Here is a 20171-nt window from a genome sequence, read left to right on the forward strand (position 1 = left end):
GGGCTCAACAACATGCCTTCCCCGGGAGACCAGGTCAACTTCATCCAGGATGAGCACACTACTTTAATGTCACCAGAGAACCCTGTGGGAGGTGAAGGGGAGGGGGAGGGGGAACGTGGGTTCTCTTGGCTGGGGTCACAGAGGAACCAGGTAAGAGGGGAGGGACACACAGACCCTCCAGAGACATCAGCGAGTTGAGGAATGGCTTGACCAGAAGAAACAGTCCCACCCTTCCACGGGACAGATGCACAGCGTGAGTGGGAAGGGGCTGAGCCCAAGTCAAGGCTGGCTCCCCGGGCCCCTCCAAATGACCCTCCCACTCTTTCCACGGTGTCCTCCCGGGGGCCTGTCAGCTCTCCTGGGGCCGGTTGCCCTGGTGTCTGCTTAGAGCCCAGGAGCAGGCCGAGGGCAGAGGCCCTGGAGAGGCCAAGCACACAAAGCAGGGGCTCCCACTGTTGAGGGCAGGTCCACGGAGGCACTGAGTGGTGCACAGGAATGATGGCTACCATCCCTGCCACATTCCACCCTGTGTTTGCCCCAAGGAGTCAAGAGATGCCCAGTGCCGGGCTAGCATTGGCCTCCCAGCAAGGTGTGCGGACACCGGACTGGCCAGCTCGCCTCAGCTGTAGAACACTTCATCCTCCTCTTCTGAGAGAGAGCCACTGTCCACGGAGGGCAGGGAGCCGTGCAAGCGGGCTCCACTGTCAGGCCCCTGAGCCGCTGGCAGCCGCTGCCGATGCTGCTGGGTGGGGCTAGGGGGCTCCTCCGGTGAGGGCCAGCCATCATCAAGGGTGAGGCCAGGGGAGCAGGCTAGGAGACTGTCGTCCTGTGAAGGACCACTCAGGAGGCTGTCCTGAAGGTAGATGCTCTCCAGGTCTAGAATACCAAAAAGGGGACACTGAGGAGAGATGGAATCCTACATCCTGTGTTCTACCTCCCTGGATGTGGGAGGCCAGGCAAGGGTCAGGAGCCCTGTAGGTCACTCACTGCTAAGCTGTGTGACCCCAGGCAGGTCTCCAAACCTCTCTGAGCTCAGTTGTCTCCCCATGACAGGGAGCAGAGTAGCCAAGAGCAGGGAGTGAGTCTTGGGATTATGGGTGCTCCTTCTGGTCCTCTGTCCCCTCCCCTCCTGGTGATAGGGAGAATCAAGTGAGGCATGTCAGTGTAAGCTTCTCCAGGAGCCAGGTTTGGGGAAGCAGTACCCACAGTGCACCTAGTGCCAGCTCAAGCCACACCACAGCCGGACTTTCCTTTTTGCTCAGGGCACTCCCTGGAAATGTGCAGGCCAGGACTGCCAGTCCCAGGTTACTGAGGAAGAAGCTAAGCCATGGAGAAGGGGGGTGGGGAGAGAAGGAGCCCACCTGAGAGACCTGGGCACCACCCTCAGCGCTCCTCTGCCCACCCTGCCTCGGTATCCCCGGCTGTACCTTGGAGCTGGAAGGCACCCTGGGTACTGTCCTCTGGCTGCAGTTCTTCGTCATCCAGGGAGGACCAGGCACTCAGAGTGGCCTCTGTGATGGCAAACTGCTCAGCGACACCTGAGGGTACAGCAAGATCGGGCTCCGTGATGGTGGGTGGGAAGGGGGCACTCCAGGCCTCCACAGGCCTCTCTGGACTGTGCCCTCTACCCAGGCGATGAAGAAAGCCACCTAGCACCCCACCCACCACCTTGTGCTCAGACCCGGCTTCACCCCTGTGGACCCCGCCTATGGCCTCCCTCCTGCACCCCTGCTCACCTGCAGCAAAGCGGGCTTCTCGTAGCTCGTCCGGGAGACAGCAATAATGTTCATCTTCTGCTGGGGACAGCCCCCAGCCTGACTGCTGGGCGCTCCAGCCTTTCCACTCGATGAGGTGGGCCACTCGGCCACGAGCCATGGCTGTGGGCTTTGTGATGTGGTCCTTGATGCTTTGTACCACCCCTGTGGGGTCATGGATGGCTGTCGGGTGACCATCCCAGTTCATGGCACCCCAAAACCTCAGACACCCCGTGTTCTGCTTCTCAACCGCCCCTGATCTATAGGCCCGCACCTCTCTGTTCCCTGTACCCATGACCAGGGGGAGCTTTGCCTCACACAACCCACATCCTGCCCTGTGCCCTCCCCAGGATTATGGCCCTACTTCACTTACATGTCTCACCTATTTGTATGCCCCGCCCTTCTCCCCAATGTCTTAGTTTCCAACCCAGTCACTCCTTTCTCACGCTGGCTGTGACCTTCAGTTCCTCTCAGACTCTGCACCCTCCACTCATGAATGGACAGTCCCAAGGGAGTTGCCCTGTGCCCCCAGCTCTGTGGAGTGAGACTCTGGTGCGGAGCACTCAGGGAGTGCTACCCGGAGGAAGAGGCCTGGAGCTGGGCTCTGAAGGCCTACTGTGATGGGAGAGATGGGAGCCAGGCTGTTTCATAGGTCAGATGGGATTAAAGGCACAGAAAAGCTGGCATAATACCAGTACAATCAAGGGTGACGCAGGGACAAGAGACTGGGAGCCCTGCAGGGGCCAGACTGAGGCTGGAGGGCCAGGGTGACAGCTCTGTTGTCCGCCCAGCAATGGGCAGTGATATCCAGACAGACACCGAGATTAGATCTGTTCCTTGAAAACAGCATCCCAATTGAAAGATGGAAGTTCAAGGGTGGATAGGGGAGATGGGGGACAATTCGGGGCCATTGCAGGGACCCAGCAAGAGGCAGGCCAGGTCTAGACACCAGGAGAAGGGCTGGGGAAGCATACGACTTGACTGACTGGGTGTGGAAGGCAATGGAGAGGTGTCAGGAACAGCTTCACTAACGGAGGTGGGGACAGAGCTGGGCATCCCCCAGGGTCCTGAGAGCCACGCAGACATGAGGCCCCGGGGAATGCGGGTTCCAAGGACAAGTGAGACATCCACAGGAACGAGGGACCAGGCACTTGGGAGTGGTGGAGATGAGAAAGAAGGGGAGAAGACCTGCTCCCCCAGGTGGGGTCCTGGACTGCGGAGTCCTTTGGGAGAGGTGGTGTTTCTCAGGCGCTTGAGGACCAGGGGGAGGTGGGTGGCAGGTATTTCAGATAGGGGAAGCTGCAGAGACAGGGGTGGAGGGAGGCAGCCAGGTCCTGTGGGAACCTGAAAGGATCTAGGGTGGTGTGGGGAGAAGCTGTAAGAGGGGACTGGAGGGCCCAGTGGCCGGGTAGGCTGGGCTGAGGGCCATCTACGGCCAAGAGCAGCAGCGTGGGTCCCCTGCCCGCTTGCGTGCCCTTCTCCTAGCCACCTGGGTGAGCCTCTCCCGGCTCCCTCCCACACCCGCTTCAGAGAACTATCACAGCTTCTGGTGCGGCCTCATGCCCTCAAGGTGGCATAGTCTTCCTCATAGACAACTGAACACTGAAGTCCAGACACACGGTCTTCCTTCGGGCTACCGTGCTGCAGAGCTCCCGGTGGTTTGAGGCGGGGAGGGAACACAACTGTAACCAAGTCTTCACTCAGCCTCCCCTGCTTCCTTAACTCCTCAGGGACCCACCTAAGAGCAATCCCCCCGGGGGACACAGTCCCCACCTCAGGCTCTGCTTCTAGGGAACAAGACCCAAGGTGACGTGGGAGACCACGCAGTCAGACACCCAAAAACTGCATGCACACCTCCCTCTGAGGCATCCCCAGGGCCTGAAAACCCAGCAAGTCAGCTCCGGGTGAGGAACCCAGCCTGAAGTCTGGCAATTAGAAAACGTTACGCGCAGCGCGACTGTGGCCCTTTACCTCCCCTCAGCGCATGTCTGGGGAGGAGCCTACAATCTCTAAGGGCTTGAGGGGGGCTGTGGGGACCTACCCACAAGGGATGAGGTGGCCAGGGCAGCCACGCTGTAGTTGCTGGTGCAGGCTCTAGAGTCAGATACGTAGCCGTTGGTGGTCTGGAAGCACCTCTGTAGAAAACAAAAGGATAGTGGGGAAGGACAGCCAGCCAGAGGACGCTGCCCCCCGCCCCCCGCGCGCGCACCCCTGCAGACCATTGTTACCACCCACTCATCCTTAGGTGGTGGCCAGGGACCAGGCATAGAAAGGTAGGGAGATCCTATCCATTCCCACAAGACGTCCCTCCCTGGGCTGGCAGGACTGCGGGAGAGCAAGCACACTGACCTGCCAGGGATCCCAACAGAAGTCCATCTGCTTGTCCTGAAGCAAGAGGAGAAAGGGGAGCAGTCAGGGCTGGGGCGTCATGGCCAAGTCCTGCAGCGTAGGGTGCTCCACCTTGTGGTGCTCTGAGAGACAGATCAAGGTCTACCCCTGCCCTGCTGGCCCCGAGCACCCAGAAAAGGAAGTGGGATACAGTGGCCTTGGGAGGAGAGGGGATTGGTGCAGATAATAGGTCTGACCTAGGCCAGAGTATACTTTCACTATTTCCTGTTACCTGGAGACTAGGGACTTTTTATTTTTTTTTTTTATTTTTTATTTATTTTTTTTTTTTTTTTTTTTGGTTTTTCGAGACAGGGTTTCTCTGTGTAGCTTTGCGCCTTTCCTGGGACTCACTTGGTAGCCCAGGCTGGCCTCGAACTCACAGAGATCCGCCTGGCTCTGCCTCCCGAGTGCTGGGATTAAAGGCGTGCGCCACCACCGCCCGGCCGACTAGGGACTTTTTAAATTGCATGTGTGTGTGTGTGTGTGTGTGTGTGTGTGTGTAGGTGCCTGCCTCTGTGTGTGTGTCTGCGTGTGTCTCTGTGTGTGTCTGTGTGCCTGTGTGTCTGTGCACATGAGTGCAGGTGCCCGAAGAGGCCAGAAAAGCTGGAGCTGGAGTTATAGGTGGTTGTGATCTACCCAGTGTGGGTGCTGGGAACCGAACTCAGGTCCTCTGTAAGAGCAATACATTCTCTCTTTTTTTTTTTTTTTTTGAGCTGAGGATCGAACCCAGGGCCTCGCGCTTGCTAGGCAAACTCTCTACCACTGAGCTAAATCCCCAACCCGCAACACATTCTCTTAATCACTGAACTATCTATCTTTCAAGCTTGAGACTAGAGACTTAACCCAGAAAGAGAATTTTTTTTTTCTGAAAAATGGTGATGTTGCCATTTGCAACAGGCGGTGGTAAAGCGTCACCAGCATAATTCAGGCTCAGGCTCAGGCTCAATGTGCTTACAAAACAATGACCTAGCTAGCATGGTGGCGCACACCTTTGATCCCAGCACTCGGGAGGCAGAGACAGGAGGATCTCTGTGAGTTCAAGGACAGCCTGTCCTAACTGGTGAGTTCCAGACCAGCCAGTCTGACACAGTGAAACGCTGTCTCAAAAAATAAATAAATAATAATGATGATGAAACAAAAAATAAAAAAGCAGCATCTTGAGGCTAGAGAGATGGCTCAGTAGTTGAGAGCATTTGTTGTTTTTCCAGAGGACCTGGGTTCAGTTCCCAGCACCCAAAAGGCAGCTCACAATCATCTGTACCTCCAGTCCCAGGGGATCCAATGCCCCCTTCTGGTCTCCACAGGTACTGCACACAAGTGGTGAACACAGACCCATGAAGGCAAACACTCATACACATAAATTAAAAATAAATAAATCTTAAAGAATCAATTGGCAGGTTCAAGCCACATCCCTGGGCAAATACGGAAATTATGTACTGGGGTCCCTTGATACACCAGGACTCTTCACTACACCAGAACCCCTTGCTACATACACCTTCCTGATCTATGTGGAGAACCCCCTGCTTTCACTCTCGAGAAGCTGTTGCCAGTTGCTAAGCAGTTCTGGGCTCGTAGCAGAACCTGCCATCTACAAGGCTGAGTTCACGTGGACAGAAGACCTTTGGGATGGTATTGTGTTTTCTAGATAAGTTCGGCTCAGTCCCTGATACCCAGCCCAGTGCAGACCCTCATCCAGCTGAACTCTAAGCCCTTAGGTGCCCCTAGTGCCCAGAGAGAAATTGGAGTTGGCAAGGAAGAAGGGAACTGAGAATGGTTTCTGCTTGCCTTAGGGAGATAAAAGAGGAGCTGGAGCCAGGGCAGGCAGGAGGAGGGTGATGAATGGCCAATTACCTTGCCAGCGACATGATCTGGAACAGTGGCAGGTGGATAGCTGGAGGGCAGATCCCGATTCAGGAGGTCTGTGCCCTGGGGCCTGGGGCAGTCTTTGTGGGCACTTGTGAACAGATCTGGAAGTAAAACGACAGGAGAAATTAAAACAAAAACAAACCCTAACTTACCCATAGCAATAAGGCAGGAAGAGGAAATAGGGGCATCTGAACTGAAAAGGAGGAAGTCAAGCTATCCCTGTTTTACATGTAGAAAAACTAAAGACAGCTGAGCAGTGGTGGCGCACACCTTTAATCCCAGCATTTGGGAGGCAGAGGCAGGTGGATCTATGTGAGTTTGAAGCCAGCCTGGTCTACAGAGCAAGTTCCAGGATAGACAGAACTGTCACACAGAGAAACCCTGTCTCGAAAAAACCAAAGAGGAAAGAACGAAAAAAGAAAAACTAAAGATTCTGCCAAAAAAAAAAAAAAATAGTTGAACTGAAAAACTTGTTATGCCCGAATCATGAGCCCCCAGAGATCACCAGGAATCTCAGTTTATATGCAAAAGTGAAGAGCCTTTATTGCAAGCTCGAGCTTGGGCTCTCCACCTGTTCTGACACAGTAGTTGGATCAGGGAGAGCCCTGAGATCAGTTATGGCAGGGTTTTTAAGAAGTAAAGGATGGAGTGGGGGAGGTAGGGGAATTCCAGATTCAGATGGGGGTTGAACTGATTGGGCAGGAGCGGGGCACAGAAGTCTCGTCAAACAGGGATCGGTACTGGCGTTGCTGCAAGGAAATTGGCGACCTATATACAAGTGATGTAAGCTATCCTTAATGTTCTGGAGCATCTAGTACTTGTTTGTCTCGATTCTGATTGGTCTCCCGCAGGGTAGTTTGTGGCTTTTTCTGGTTATTGTAATGGTGAGGCCTAGTCCCAATATTGTTAGTCTATAGACTGTCATGACTATACTAGTGTTAAGCCTCTTCAAAACTAATCAGTAAAGATGCAGTATACAAAATTAACATACAAAAACAGTAGTATAGTCAAGTGTGGGTTATAATTCACACCCAAGGTCTCAACTATGAGGGCAAAGTAGGAGAATCATTGAATCCCAGGAGTTGGAGACCAGCCTCGGATACAAAGGATCTTATTGATTGTATACTTAAAAAGAAAGAAAAAAAGAAAGAAAAGGTTGGTGTTGGAGACATAGCTCAGAGGGTGGAGTATTTGCCTAACACGTATGAAGTCCTGGGTTCAATGTTCAGCACGCATCTGTAATCCCAGCACTCTGGAGGTGAAGACAGGAGGAGCAGAAGTTCAAGGTCATCCCTGGATATGTAGCAAGTTTGAGGCTAGCCTCAGCTACATAAGACTTTATCTCTTAAAAAAAAAAAAAAAAAAAAGAAAGAAAAGAAAGAAAGAAAAGCCGGGTAGTGGTGGCGCACGCCTTTAATCCCAACACTTGGAAGGCAGAGGCAGGTGGATCTCTGTGAGTTCAAGGCCAGCCTGGTCTACAGAGCAAGTTCCAGGACTTGAAGTCAGAGCTACACGGAGAGACTCTGTCTTGAAAAACCAAGACTTTATCTCTAAATTAATAAATAAAATCAACAAATAAATGAAAAACTTCTGATTCTTTCTCCTCTTCTTCCTCCATCTTTGAGACAGAGGTTTTCTATGTAGCCCAGGCTATCTTTGAACTTCCTGCCTCAGCCTGCTAAGCAGCTGGCACTATAGGTCTGTGCCAATGTGCCCACTATTGTAATTATTTTTTACTTTATAATTTTTTTGAGACAGGCTCTCACTATGTAGCCCTGGCCAGCCTGGAACTTTCTAGGTAGATCAGGCTGGACTTGAACTCACAGAGATCTACCTGACACTGTCTCCCAAGTGCTGGGATTAAAGGTGTGTGCCACCACACTAGTATAATTTTTTTTAATTAAAAAAAAATGTTTTTGAGGATCTAGAGTGGAGTGTGGCTGGACTTCCCCAGACAAGTCAGAAGAGCTGGGTTCTGTCTCCAGTCACACTCCACTCCAGACCCCAACAGGTCAGGGGAGAAAGGGGTCCTCAGAGCTCACAGCGCAGGCACAGCCAGCCTGGCTGGAGGAAGGGAGATGAGGACAGGCTTGCACTCAAGGTGAGGGTTTTCAGCCAAATTACATCCTGAAAGAGGCCAGAGGATCTGGGACCTGCCCCAAGGCTGGAATGCATGGGCCAAGGCCGGGAGGCTGGAGCCAGGCTGTCTGGGACGCTATAGGAGAGGAGGGCAAGGTGAGAGTCAGTGTCCTCTCCTGCCCCAAAGTGACCCAGACATGAGGAGGGCAGGGCACAGAGGACCGCGTGGGTTCTGAGAGTGAGGGCTGAACCGTGTGCGCGTCCTCTGCCATCCCCAGCACAGCCTGCTGCGTGCCAATCCTGGCTGTGTGACCCCGAGTTAATGTTGCTCTTGTCTGGGCTCCAGTACCTCCCAACTCTACAAAGGAAGGACTCAGTGGTCATTCAGGGGCCACGTCCTTCAGTGGTCATGCAAGCCGTTCATCGGGTTTGTTTTTCATTTATTTACTGCTTACTTACTTCTTCTTTATCTGAATGATCTCCAGCCGGAGATCAAAACTGGGGCCGTATGCATGCTGGGAAGTGTTCTACCACTGAACTACATCTTTTCACCAGAGCTATTTAAAAAATAAAATAAGTCCTGAATAGAATAGGCTGGAAAGCATCAGAGCCAGAGGCACCCCGAGATTCATTCAGTCCTGTGTCATGAAGCTTCTGTGTGTCACACGCACACAGGCATTTACTCACACGAGTGCTCGCACATGCGTGTGTGTGTGTATGTGTGAATTCACACAGGTGAGAATTTTCTAGGTGTGCACAACACTGGATCAAAATGTACAATATATTTGTTCCTATAGGTCTGTCTTACTTTTCTATTGTGGTACTAAGATACCATGATTAAGGCAACTTATAGAAGAAACAGTTAAGTGGGAGATGATGGTTTCAGAGGGTGAGTCCATGACCATCATGGTGGAGAGCACGGCAACAGGCAGGCAGGTATGGCACTGCCACCATGGCTGAGAGCTCACATCCTGATCCACAAGCACAAAGCCGAGAGAGAGAGAGAGAGAGAGAGAGAGAGAGAGAGAGAGAGAGAGAGAGAGAGGGAGGAGAGAGAATTGAAACCTCCAAGCCTATCCCCAATGACACGCCTCCTCCAGCAAGGCCACACCTCCTAATCCTTCCCAAACAGTTCCACTAACTAGGGACCAAGTATTCAGATAGATGAGGGCATTCTATGGGGGCATTCTCATTCACCACAAGGTTCAAAAATAACAGTTTGAAAGCTCAACCAGCAAGATGTCTCAGTGGGTTAAAGGTGCCTGCTGCCAAGCCCGCTGATCTGGGTTCCATCCCAGGGAGCCATAGGTGACAGGCGAGAGCTGACTCCCAGTTTGTCTATGACCATCACACATGTAATGTCACATGCACACACCCACACACAAACACACAACAGACAAGTAAATATAAAAAAGAAGAAAATTAGGGGCTGGAGAGGTAGCCTAGTGTTTAAGAGCCCTGGCTGCTCTCCCAGAGGACCTGGGTTCGATTCCCAGCACCTACATGGCAACTCACAACCACCTGTAACTCCAATTCCAGGGTATCTAATGTCCTTCCCTGGCCTCTATGGGCACTAGAGACAGACAGGATGTGCAGGCATACATGCAAGCAAAACACATATAATTTTTTTTCTTTTTTCTTTCCTTTTTTTTTTTTTGTTTTTTTGAGACAGGGTTTCTCTGTGTAACTTTGGTGGCTGTCCTGGATCTCTCTGTAGACCAGACTGTCCTCAAACTCACAGAGATCTGCCTGGCTCTGCCTCCTGAGTACTGGGATTAAAGGTGTGCGCCACCACTGTCAGCTTTTTCAAATTATTTAAATTTTTTTAAAGTTTGAAAGCTGTGACTAGAGCTCATGATTCATGCTGTGACCCAGCACTGGGGACTGAGGCAGAAGGATCGGGAGTCTGAAGCCAGTCTGGAATACATGTGTGTTCCAAGCCAGGCTAGAATACACAGCAACACCACACACACACACACACACACACACACACACACATGCACGCACACACACACCATACACACCACACACACACACACAGACACACCACACACCACACACACCACACACACCACACACACACACACAGACACACCACACACCACATACACCACACACACCACATACACACACACATACACTACCACCACACACGCACACATCAAAAAACAAAAACTTAAGAAACACCGAGTGTTCTGGAATCCTGCACGCTGCACAAAGCCAGCATCTGACTAGCTACAGGGTGGTGCTGGGGACCTGGATGGGTGCTGGGATGCTTCTGGACTCCCTGGGCCCCCCTGGAAGCTGTGAGCTCTCCAGCTGCGGAGCAGGGAGTGAGAAGGATGAGAAGGGGGAGCCAGGACAGCAGTGACACCAGACATTTGCTGAGGTGGGGGTGGGCTGATGGCCCCTGGCTCCAGCCCCTCCCCTGCCTGCCTGACACCCATCCCATCTGGGACCCAGGCACCTCTACCAAAGTCTCCTTCTCCCCCATGATGTCATGGGCTGGTTGCCATAGAGACGTCAGGTAATGAACCAGCCCAGGGTGAAATCACAGGCTGCTCTTAGCCCAGCAGGGACCTGGCTACATCACAGCCTTGGTGACTGGAAAAACACACGGCCATGTAGGGTGGGGCAGGGGACAGCCCAGGGGACTGCTAATGCTTGCTTTTTTGGATGCCTCTCCCAAGGGAGCCGTGTGCTGACACCCTGTTTCTTTCACAGCATACCCCCTACTCCTTTCACTCAGTATCTGAGGCCCTTTCTTGGACCTGCTCCCTCTCCCTCAGGCTACAGGAGTGACAGCCCTCTTGTTACCATGGCAACCTGAAGACCATTAGGATCCTTCCAGGAAAGGGGTGTCATCTAGAGGTCCCCTCCATCCCTCTGCTTATCAAGGATGTTTCCTGCCTTTCTACCAAAGCTCCCCAATCAGACTGTCAGCCTAACCACCCAGACAGTTCTCCATAATATCTAACTTACACTCTTCATGCTGCAGAGCCCCCCCTACCGGCCTTCATCTGCTTGTCCCTGGGTGAATCTGAAGACCAGCCCCCCAGACTCCTCTCACTTGCTTCAGAGCTACCCAGTGCTTACAGCTATTCATCAGGGCTCTGGGTCCCAGCCCATTAGTCACCGTGGTTGCCACCTGCACCCAGAGTGTTTCTCGGGAGCAAGAGAATTAGCCTGCAGCCACTTGGGAGGAGACAGAGCAGATGGAGTGAAGGGGGCTCTTTCCCAGCAGCACAGGGAAATCGAGAAACAAGTGAGCAGCAGCCTGGGCACACGGCCCCTGATGCTGCCTCCCTGGAAGCCAGCCTCCCCAAAGAGGCTCCCGGCACCTGTGGCAAATGGATGCACCGGGTGGCCCCGCCCACTGGGATATGTCAGCCACCCTTGGCTCTGTACAGAAGCAGCTTTGGGCTTAGTCTTCTAGACCACAGTCGTGTGCTCCTCATGTGCCCCCCCCATCCATGTGTGTTGAGGGCTACAGCAAAAGGCCACCACTGTGGCCAGGGCTCCCTCAGAGGAACTGCTCTCTCTGTCCCATAGTCTGTCTTTCTGGACAGCGGGACTCCTGTGTCCTGTTCCTGGGATGGAGTTTGCCCTGGGGACCCTCTGAATCCTACAGAGGGAGACCAGAGTATGAGTCATTGGCCTCTCTGCCTGGTGAGTCCCTGCCAGGACAGCAGGGCCCCAAACTTGGCAGAGGCCCATTCTCCAACGTCTTCCCAAACCACAGGGCCATGATGGTCCTGTAGTCCTCTGGTTGGCTGAGCTCAGCGATGCTCATGGGGATCCCTTTCCATCCCCAACCAAGAGCTTCCACTCACCCCAGCTCCTCCTCATTCCCTCTCCCCTCCTGGGCCCCAGCCTACTCCAGTCACACCAACTCCAGGCAGCCTGCCAGGTTGGCCTAAGCTGACTAGGTAACTCCCTTGAGGGAGAAGCCTGGCCTGCGAGGATACGCTGCCTGTTTATTAAGCATGTGCTCCGGGTCAGACACCTATGATTTCGCTTTGAACCCTACAAAGTAGGTAACAGCATGCCCATTTGACAGATGAGAAAATGAAGCCTCGGAGTGTCTGAATGACTTATCCAAGGCACCAGGTAGTGAGTGGCATGGATGAGGTTCAGACCTAGGGGGCAGGATGAAAGTCCAACTACCAAACAGATAGTGCTGATCTCCAGAAAGGGACCAGTCATTTTTTCCTATAGGGTGTGTGTGTACATGCATGCATGTATGCGTGTGTGTGTGTGTGTGTGTGTGTGTGTGCACTACTTTCCCCCACTAGACTTCGAACATAAAACGGTGCCCCTCCCCTCAGATTAAACTACAGGAAATGTCCATCTACTCTCGTAGATGGTCCTCAATGGCCAATGTCTAATCTCATAAGAACCGATGCACTAGACACTAGCGACCCCCAAGATAGGCCAGGAGGCTGACTGGCTAGCTGGGGGAGAGGACTGTGGTGGGAGGGGTAGATAGAGAAGTCGTGGGGCCAGGAAGCATAGGTGGGCACAGAGGGACCCCAAGATGGAGGGGGTAGATACTGACTTCCTGTATGTCCCACGCTGTCCTCCACTGACAGCGCCAGGAAAACCTAACCAGCTGTGAGGCCTCTGAGCTATCCCAGAAATCAGTTCTGGACTGTTGGCCGTGTACCAAGTGCTTTGGGGGAGAGCAGGGAGTCTTTGGAAAAGCAAAGGGCAGGGGCTCCTTGCTCAGCACTGGGGCCCACAGACCTGAGTCTGCCTCTCTGTACTGCCAGGTGGGTGAGCCGGGTGAGGTTCTGCTCCACTCTGAACCCACTTTCCTCCCAGGTTCAAGGAGAACTAACTGGGTCAGGAGAGCCAAGACCTGGCTCAGCCTGGCTCAGGATAAGCATCCAAGGAGTGGCCGCTTAAAAATAGATGAACCGGACTCTGGTTGTAGCTCAGCTGGTGGAATGTTGGCCTAGCATGCACGAAGTCCTGGGTTCGATCCCTTAGCCCCACATACGTGAGGCATGGTGGTACATGCCTGTAATCCTAGCACCTGGGAGGTAGAGGCAAAAAGGATCAGGAGTTCAAGGTCATCCTCAGTCACATAGCAAGTTCAAGGCTAGCCTAGGCTACTGGAGATCGAATGTAAACAAAAATAAAAAAAGATAAGTAGGGCAGACATGATCCTCAAACATGAAATCCTAGCATTTGGGAGATGGAAGCAGGAGGATGACCTTGAGTTCAATGCCAGCCAGGACTACAGAATAAGGCCCTGTCTCAATAAACAAACAAACAGACAAACAAAATAAATATTGAAAAAATAGAAATAGATAAGGAATACAAAATAGTTCCTAGATGCAGTGTGTGTGGCCAGTATCCCTCTGTCCCTCAGCACAAATGCCTGGCTCCTACTACTTCCTTGGAGGCAGGAGGGGTTCCCTTTCCCACCCAGAAGGCCTGGAGCAACTGTATGCAGGAAAGTTGATACAGTAGCCCCATGGGAGAAATGGCTATTGAGTGTTGACGGTGCCAGTACTGATGGTGAGGGTGGTCTTTACACTGAGACCCTCTCCCGACCAGTCCTACACTCCCACACTATCCTCATTCCCACTCAACTGGATAAGAACACACACTTGGGGACAGTGGAGCAGGGCCTGCAGGCTGGGGACTCCTGATCCCCCAGCCCGGTGACAGAAGCTAACTTTTGAGTAGGGTGGATCTCTCAGGTGTAGCCTGGACCTGGAGTAGGGGAAACTGGGTAGCCCCAGTTGGTTGCAGGTCCAGGCTCCGTGAGGCATCAGTGCAAAGTTCAGGATCCCTGACCTCCACTTCAGGCTCTGCACATGGCTCGAGCAAACCCCTGGCAGATGAGGACTGTGGTCAATAACTGGTCCAAGTGTACAGAGGTAGGGACTCAGGAGCCCAGGGAGGCCTGAGATGATCCACAAGAGGCCAAGGGTGCTCAGGCTGAGGACCTGGGAGGCTGAGGACCTGGGATGCTGAGGACCTGGGAGGCTGAGGACCTGGGAGGCTGAGGACCTGGGAGGCTGAGGACCTGGAGGCTGAGGACCTGGGAGGCTGAGGACCTGGGAGGCTGAGGACCTGGAGGCTGAGGACCTGGGAGGCTGAGGACCTGGGAGGCTGAGGACTTGAGAGGCTGAGGACCCGGGTCTGGAGTGAGAGAATCTCAGACCCCGCCTTTATCGTTTCCCAGTTTATGGCCCTAGGCTGGTTGCTCAGTGCCCTCATTTGTGAAATGGGGACTGGGACAGTATATAACCCACTAGTTTTTGTGCCTACAACTTCAAGTAGAACCCGGTGAGTCACAAATACTGGGAGGACAAGTGACAGGAGCAGGTCCCTCTGTGCAGTGGATCATCGGCTGAGTCTCTAGAAGACCGTCCCCTGTCCATGCATCCCTCAAATTTCTCACTGCTTGAGCTGGGTGGTGGTGGCTCACGCCTTTAATCCCAGCACTTGGGAGACAGAGGCAGGTGAATCTCTGTGAGTTCGAGGCCAGCCTGGTCAACAAAGCAAGTTCCAGGTCAGCCAGGACTGTTACACAGAGAAACCTTTTCTTGAAAAATCCAAAAAACAAAAACAAAAAACAAACAAACAAAAAAACTCACTTCTTTTTTTCTTTTGGTTTTTAATTTTTTGAGAAAGGGTTTTTCTGTGTAACCACCCTGGATGTCCTGGAACTCACTCTGTAGACAAGGTTGGCCTCGAACTCACAGAGATCCGCCTGCTTCTGCCTCCCAAGTGCTAGGATTAAAGGCGTGAGCCACCACCAGCTCAAATCTCTCATTCTAAGTTGCTGGAGTGCACGTTGAGACCGTCGGGCTTTGTCCTCTCAGGATGGGGAGAAGGCTAGAAAACGCAGCCTGATCTGGGGGCGGCACTCAGGATTCAGGAGGAAGAGTAGAGAGTGTCTCCGCCAGGGTGACCTCAACTGCCCTGGCAGAGGGGTCGTGGAGGGAGTATGGGAGATGGAGGACCCAGGCCTCAGCCTCATAGTGCGACCTTGGCAGGCATCCCTGTAGTCCAGCCTCTAGCCTGTCTTTTGTGGATCCTGTGCTCACAGGCCAGCACATTCAGGGCTGGGATCCCATGGTTGCGAGCATGGGTTGGCCAAGGGATGGAGAAGAGATCTATCTGGTCACTAAGGAAATGTCCAGATCTTTAACTCCTGGAACTGCCTCCATGGGAGACTCCCCAGAGTCTTGAAGGTTTCTGGGGACAGCTTAGACTCGGAGAGCCTGGGGCTGAAAGACCCATCCTCAATCTCTGCTCTGCCTCACAGGCCAGGTGCATGCTGGGTTCCTCGGGTCTCACAGGACCACGCTGCTTCTAACACCAGGAGGTAGCCATGTTACCATCAACCAGCTTGAACCAACTTCATACAGATTGACTCTGCCCCTCCCCTCCCCCACCCATGCCCCCACTGCTGACACCTTGCAGGGACACCTTGCAGGGACACCTTGAGTCACTCCCCTGAATACTCTTCCATGAACTTGGGACAGAACTTCCTCAGAGTCCAGGGGATGGGGGAGGAGTGCTTTTCCCCAGACCAAGCTCCCCACCAGGGCCCGCCCAGCCCAACTCTAAGGCCAGCTTACCCTTCTCTGCCTGCGTAAATTACTGGAGTGACCAGTGAAGTCTTCCAAGAACTTGGGTGGGGAGACTTGTCTTTACACTCTCACTCCCAGCCCACCCGATGCTCCCACAGAGGGTAAGAGTCCCAAGTGGGACAATAGCCCAACCTTTTTTTTGGGGGGGGGGAGTTGTTTTGTTTTGACACAAGGTCTCATGTAGCCCAGGTTGGCCACGAACTCTCTATGCTGTGGATGCTGGCCTTGAACTCTTGATCTCTCAGCTCCTTAGTGCTGAGATTACAGGCATGCCACGACAACTCCCAACCTCTTTTCTAAAATATTACTCCAAAGACAAATATGCCCATCCCCCAGACTCTGTGAAAGACCCTATGCCCCCCATTCACAGACAGCCCCCCCCCCACCCGTGCCCAGATGAGGGAGAGTTCCCTGGAATCACCTTGGAGATAACCAAGGTGCCAGGTCAGAGACAAAGGCCCAGGGGTTACTGGGAACATCAGCTGTCCTCTATCCTCTCCTGTCCCCTGAGCAGGGATGGGGGTGGGGTAAAGCCACCCTTGATAACCTGTTCATCCCCACTGACCCCTTCCTGCCAGGGGGTTTCTAGGGCTGAAGACAGAGGTACAGGGAGGGAAAGAGATCCCGGGCTAGAAAGGCCTGCGTCTTGGGGAGCAGAAGCGAGGTCTGCTTGTCTTCCTGGAGCTCAGTGGCCCGTCAGAGGACCAGAAAGAACCGGAAGCCACTCTCCCCTCCCAGGCACACTGCAGGAGGCGTGTAGCTGCAGGGAAGAAAGCATGGCACCGGGACCTTGCTTCATGCCACCTGCCGGGTGCCGAGTGGGGCGTGGGGTGCAGAGACCTCCGCCCGCTCTGCGCGCTGCCCGCTCTCCTCCCAAGCCCTGTCCCAATGGGGCACCGTGTCCCCTGGGGCGCGGCTTGTCCGTGAAGGGCGGACACCCACCCGGGGCTTCCCCGGGCCGCGCTCTGGTGCCCCTGTCCCTTGCCGCGTCCTGGGCAGCAGGGTCCTCACCTCGCGACACGCAGGAGCCCATCACGGGGCGGCGGGGTCGGGCCACTGCGCCCGGGGTGCGGCGGGCGGCCGCGCGCTCATGTCTCCGCGGGCCGGGGCTGCTCGGCTCGGCCTCCGCTAGCGCCTGGGTCGTCGTCCCCGCTGCCGCGTCCCGATCGCCTCGCGCCGCGCCCGCAGCTGCCAGGACCCGGCGACGCCGCGGCGGGCGGGGGACCCAGGGAGCGCGGAGGGCGGTGCTGGGGTGCGCCCCGCCCCCTCCGAGCCCGTGCACCTGTTGTCGCTGCCCCGGGTAACCGGGACTCTGCCCTGTAAGGAAGACTTCTAGCCTCAGACCTGAGTAGCACCTGCTGTCTGGAGCTCAAGGTCAGGGGAGGGGGCTGGAGGGGGATTCTGTAAGGAGTCCCATCCTACTGTGCACACTGAAAAAGATCAAGACTTTATTTTATGCGTGTGCGTGTGTGTGTGTGTGTGTGTGTGTGTGTGTGTGTGTGTGTGTGAATATGGAGATGAAATCACACTTGGAAGAGTCTATTTCCTTCCACTATGTGGGTCCCAGGATCAAACTCGGGTGACCATACTTCCTGGAAAGTGCCCTTACCTACTGAGCCATTTCCCTAGCCCCCAGGTCAGGGTTTTTTGATAGTCACCTGCTCATAGGAGGATGCTGGCCCAGGGTGAGAGTTCTGAGAGAGGACCAGGACACCACTAGTGGCCTCCTGGCTGGATAGAGGTCTCATGCAAGAAGGCAGACTACCTCCCAGGGCTCCTGTAGGGCAAAGAAATTTAGGCACAAGTCTTTTGCTCCACCTGGGGACTTCTGTCACGGAGCAGCAGTGGCCCCATTAATTGCTGGCACTCACATGCCCTCCTGCATGTGTGGTCTCCATGTTTCACACATATACTCTTGTGTGCATTCACAGGGGCTCATTCAGGATCCCTGAGTGGCCAGACGCTCCTTGGCAAACCTTGCCAGGCTCACGGCACCCCATGTCTGAGCATCTACCAGACACGGGGCATCACAAATAATCCAGAGACAATTGGATTTACAGTGCTTGGGAGCAGGGGCGACATCACTTCTATGCCAACACTTGGGAGGTAGAATCAGGAGCATCTGAAGTTCAAGGTCATCCTTGGTTACATAGTGAGTTCAAGGTCAGTCTGGGCTACATAGGACTCTGCCTTAAAAAAGAAAAAGATAAGAAAATGAAGTGTATGGAAGGTTGTGCACGGGCTATAAGGCAGTACTGTACCATTCTACCAAGGGGCTGGAGCCCCTGGTGATGGATCGATCCCTTGGGGACCTCAAGGGTTGGCTGTCATGACGACAGCAACACAAATTACCGCAGCCTCCTGCATCCACAGGGGGAACTGAAACCACTATGAGTATGAAGCACTGACCACACGCAAGTGTGAACAACACTTGAGTGTCCACCGTCCAGTGGGTGCAGGGCTCTGTCCCAGCTGCTCAGAGCCTGGTACTCTGCCCTCCAAGCCTAGCCTTGCTGAGGTGGCTGTGAAGGGATCCTTCCTTATTATAAGGACACCCAGGTGGCTCACCCGCGTTAGGGTTGCTCCTGCCCCTATGTGGAGAAGGAAAGACAGACCCGCCTATGTTCGAGCTCTGGTCCTGTCCTGTGCATGTGGCCTGGCACTGAGCAGGCAGATGTGCCTGCCCTTCTTATCGCTCTCCAGAACGAGTGTGGCTCGGAGGCAGGGTTCTGACTCACCATGATGTAAGGGCAGGAGCTGTTCACAGCTGCTAATGCTTCTGCTGGCAATATAACAATCTGGGGACTGGGGTGGGGGTTGTGGAAGAGGACCCCTGAAGAGAGGAGAGAGAGGGCAGTTCACAGGGTAAGAGATGCCTGGGGCAAAGAGAGGTGGATGGGATGAGCAGAGCATCCATCCTCTAGGGTCCCTGTCTGGCTGACTCAGCCACAGATGGGGATGGGATGGATGCTTCTGCCCGCCCCATGTGTTTACAGTCTTCTTGCTGATTCAATCTTGCCACTGTACACACTGGTGCTCAGACAGAGGCAGGAGTTTGCTTACGGTTACACAGCTTACTCCTATCAGGACAGAGACCAGAACATAGGTCTCCTGATAGACACTCCAGCACTGGTACCATCCTGAGACTGGGCCATCCTGGGGGAGCCAAGTGCCTCTTCCTTGTGTGTCCACATTCACCTTCCCAGTCCTTGGAATTCTGCTGAAGCAAACGATGTCCAGACGGCTCCAAGATGTGTGGCTGTCGTCCCTGGGACGGTCTGTCCTCTCCTCACTCACCCCACAGTCCATCTGCCCCGTGACCTTCCACTGCCCGCCTCCTGCCACACCCACTCATGGCAGAGAGGGGAGGACCTGGGATGACAGTGCCAGGATGCACCCTCCACCCCTACCTTCTCTTCTCCTGGCATGATCTTCAGGACCCAGACAGAGCCCCCTCCCGTGGCTATCCGTCAATAAACAGACATCTGCAACCGAGAGAGCCTGCCCTGCTGTGGGCACTGAAGCATGGGGAAGGGACGGCGCAGGGCTGGACGGGAGGAAGATTCATCTGCAGGAGCCACTACAGTGATGAATCAGACCAGTGCTTGCCCGGCAGTCCCAGGGTCAGTAGGGACACTGTGAAGAGAGCCATGTGTGAGATGAGCTCAGGGTCAGGGTGGGAGGTGCTGTTTCCCTAGCCAGAAGAGCCTGTGAAAGGAGAGCTCCTGCCAAGGGCCAAGGGGACATGGGGACAGCTTCAAGTCTACAGTGACCCTGAAAACAGATTTTGAAGGTTGGGAAGAGTGTTGGCAGCTAGAACTGGTGGAAGGCTCTCTGTACACAGAGGTTTGAAAACAGGGATGCCTGGGGACACTCTGAGCACATGTGACATCTGGGGAGCAGTAGGAGAGGGGAGACTGTACCCCCTGAATACAGAGGACCCTCTATTGAACAGAACAGCCGTGATCATCATCAGATCATATGTGCCCACTTGCAAGAGGCCGTTGGCTACTGACTGCTGATGCTATCTCAGAGGAGAGGATGGGAAGGTCACTGGACCCTCGCCGGGATTCCAGACACTCCTCTCAGCTACCTGAATTTAATTCTGCCCTCAGAAGTTGCTAGAATCTGTAGGCTAGGGAAAGTTGATTGAACAGGGTTCCGTCTACATGGCTATGGGGAAGCCATCATCTATGCTGGGTGAAGTAGCTGTTGTATGCAGCTACTTTGGGGGTCCCATCAGGCTCCTGCAAATAACTCCTCACCCACACTCTGTAAGTGTGCCTGTAAATTCATTATCTCCCTAGGTGAACTGTGGTGGAATCGCCCCTGGGTTGGTCATTGAGACCTTGCGAGGAGTCTCTCCAAGGGAGGCAAAGCTTGACAGCAGAAAGAAGAGCAGAGGTCCTGGCAGACCTGGGTAGGCATCCTGTGGATGGCAGGATCCTTAGTAGGTACTCAGTTTATA

The 20171-nt window shown here is 54.0% G+C and overlaps 1 protein-coding gene across 1 annotated transcript; it reads right to left on the minus strand.

The window, feature by feature from the left end:
* Nucleotides 1-43: 43 nt before the first annotated feature.
* On the minus strand, nt 44-16906 carry Fam131c (family with sequence similarity 131 member C). Its single transcript, XM_052718800.1, has 7 exons — nt 16715-16906; nt 5994-6109; nt 4104-4139; nt 3796-3889; nt 1737-1919; nt 1428-1538; nt 44-876 (listed from the first exon to the last, which is right to left on the minus strand). The coding sequence occupies exons 1-7, from the start codon at nt 16734-16736 to the stop codon at nt 620-622; spliced, it is 819 nt and encodes a 272-aa protein (XP_052574760.1). The 5' UTR covers nt 16737-16906; the 3' UTR covers nt 44-619.
* Nucleotides 16907-20171: the final 3265 nt, after the last annotated feature.

Source organism: Peromyscus californicus, unplaced genomic scaffold (genome assembly GCF_007827085.1).
Source record: "Peromyscus californicus insignis strain IS unplaced genomic scaffold, ASM782708v3 Scaffold_5__1_contigs__length_169319896, whole genome shotgun sequence".
Lineage (NCBI taxonomy): Eukaryota > Metazoa > Chordata > Mammalia > Rodentia > Cricetidae > Peromyscus > Peromyscus californicus.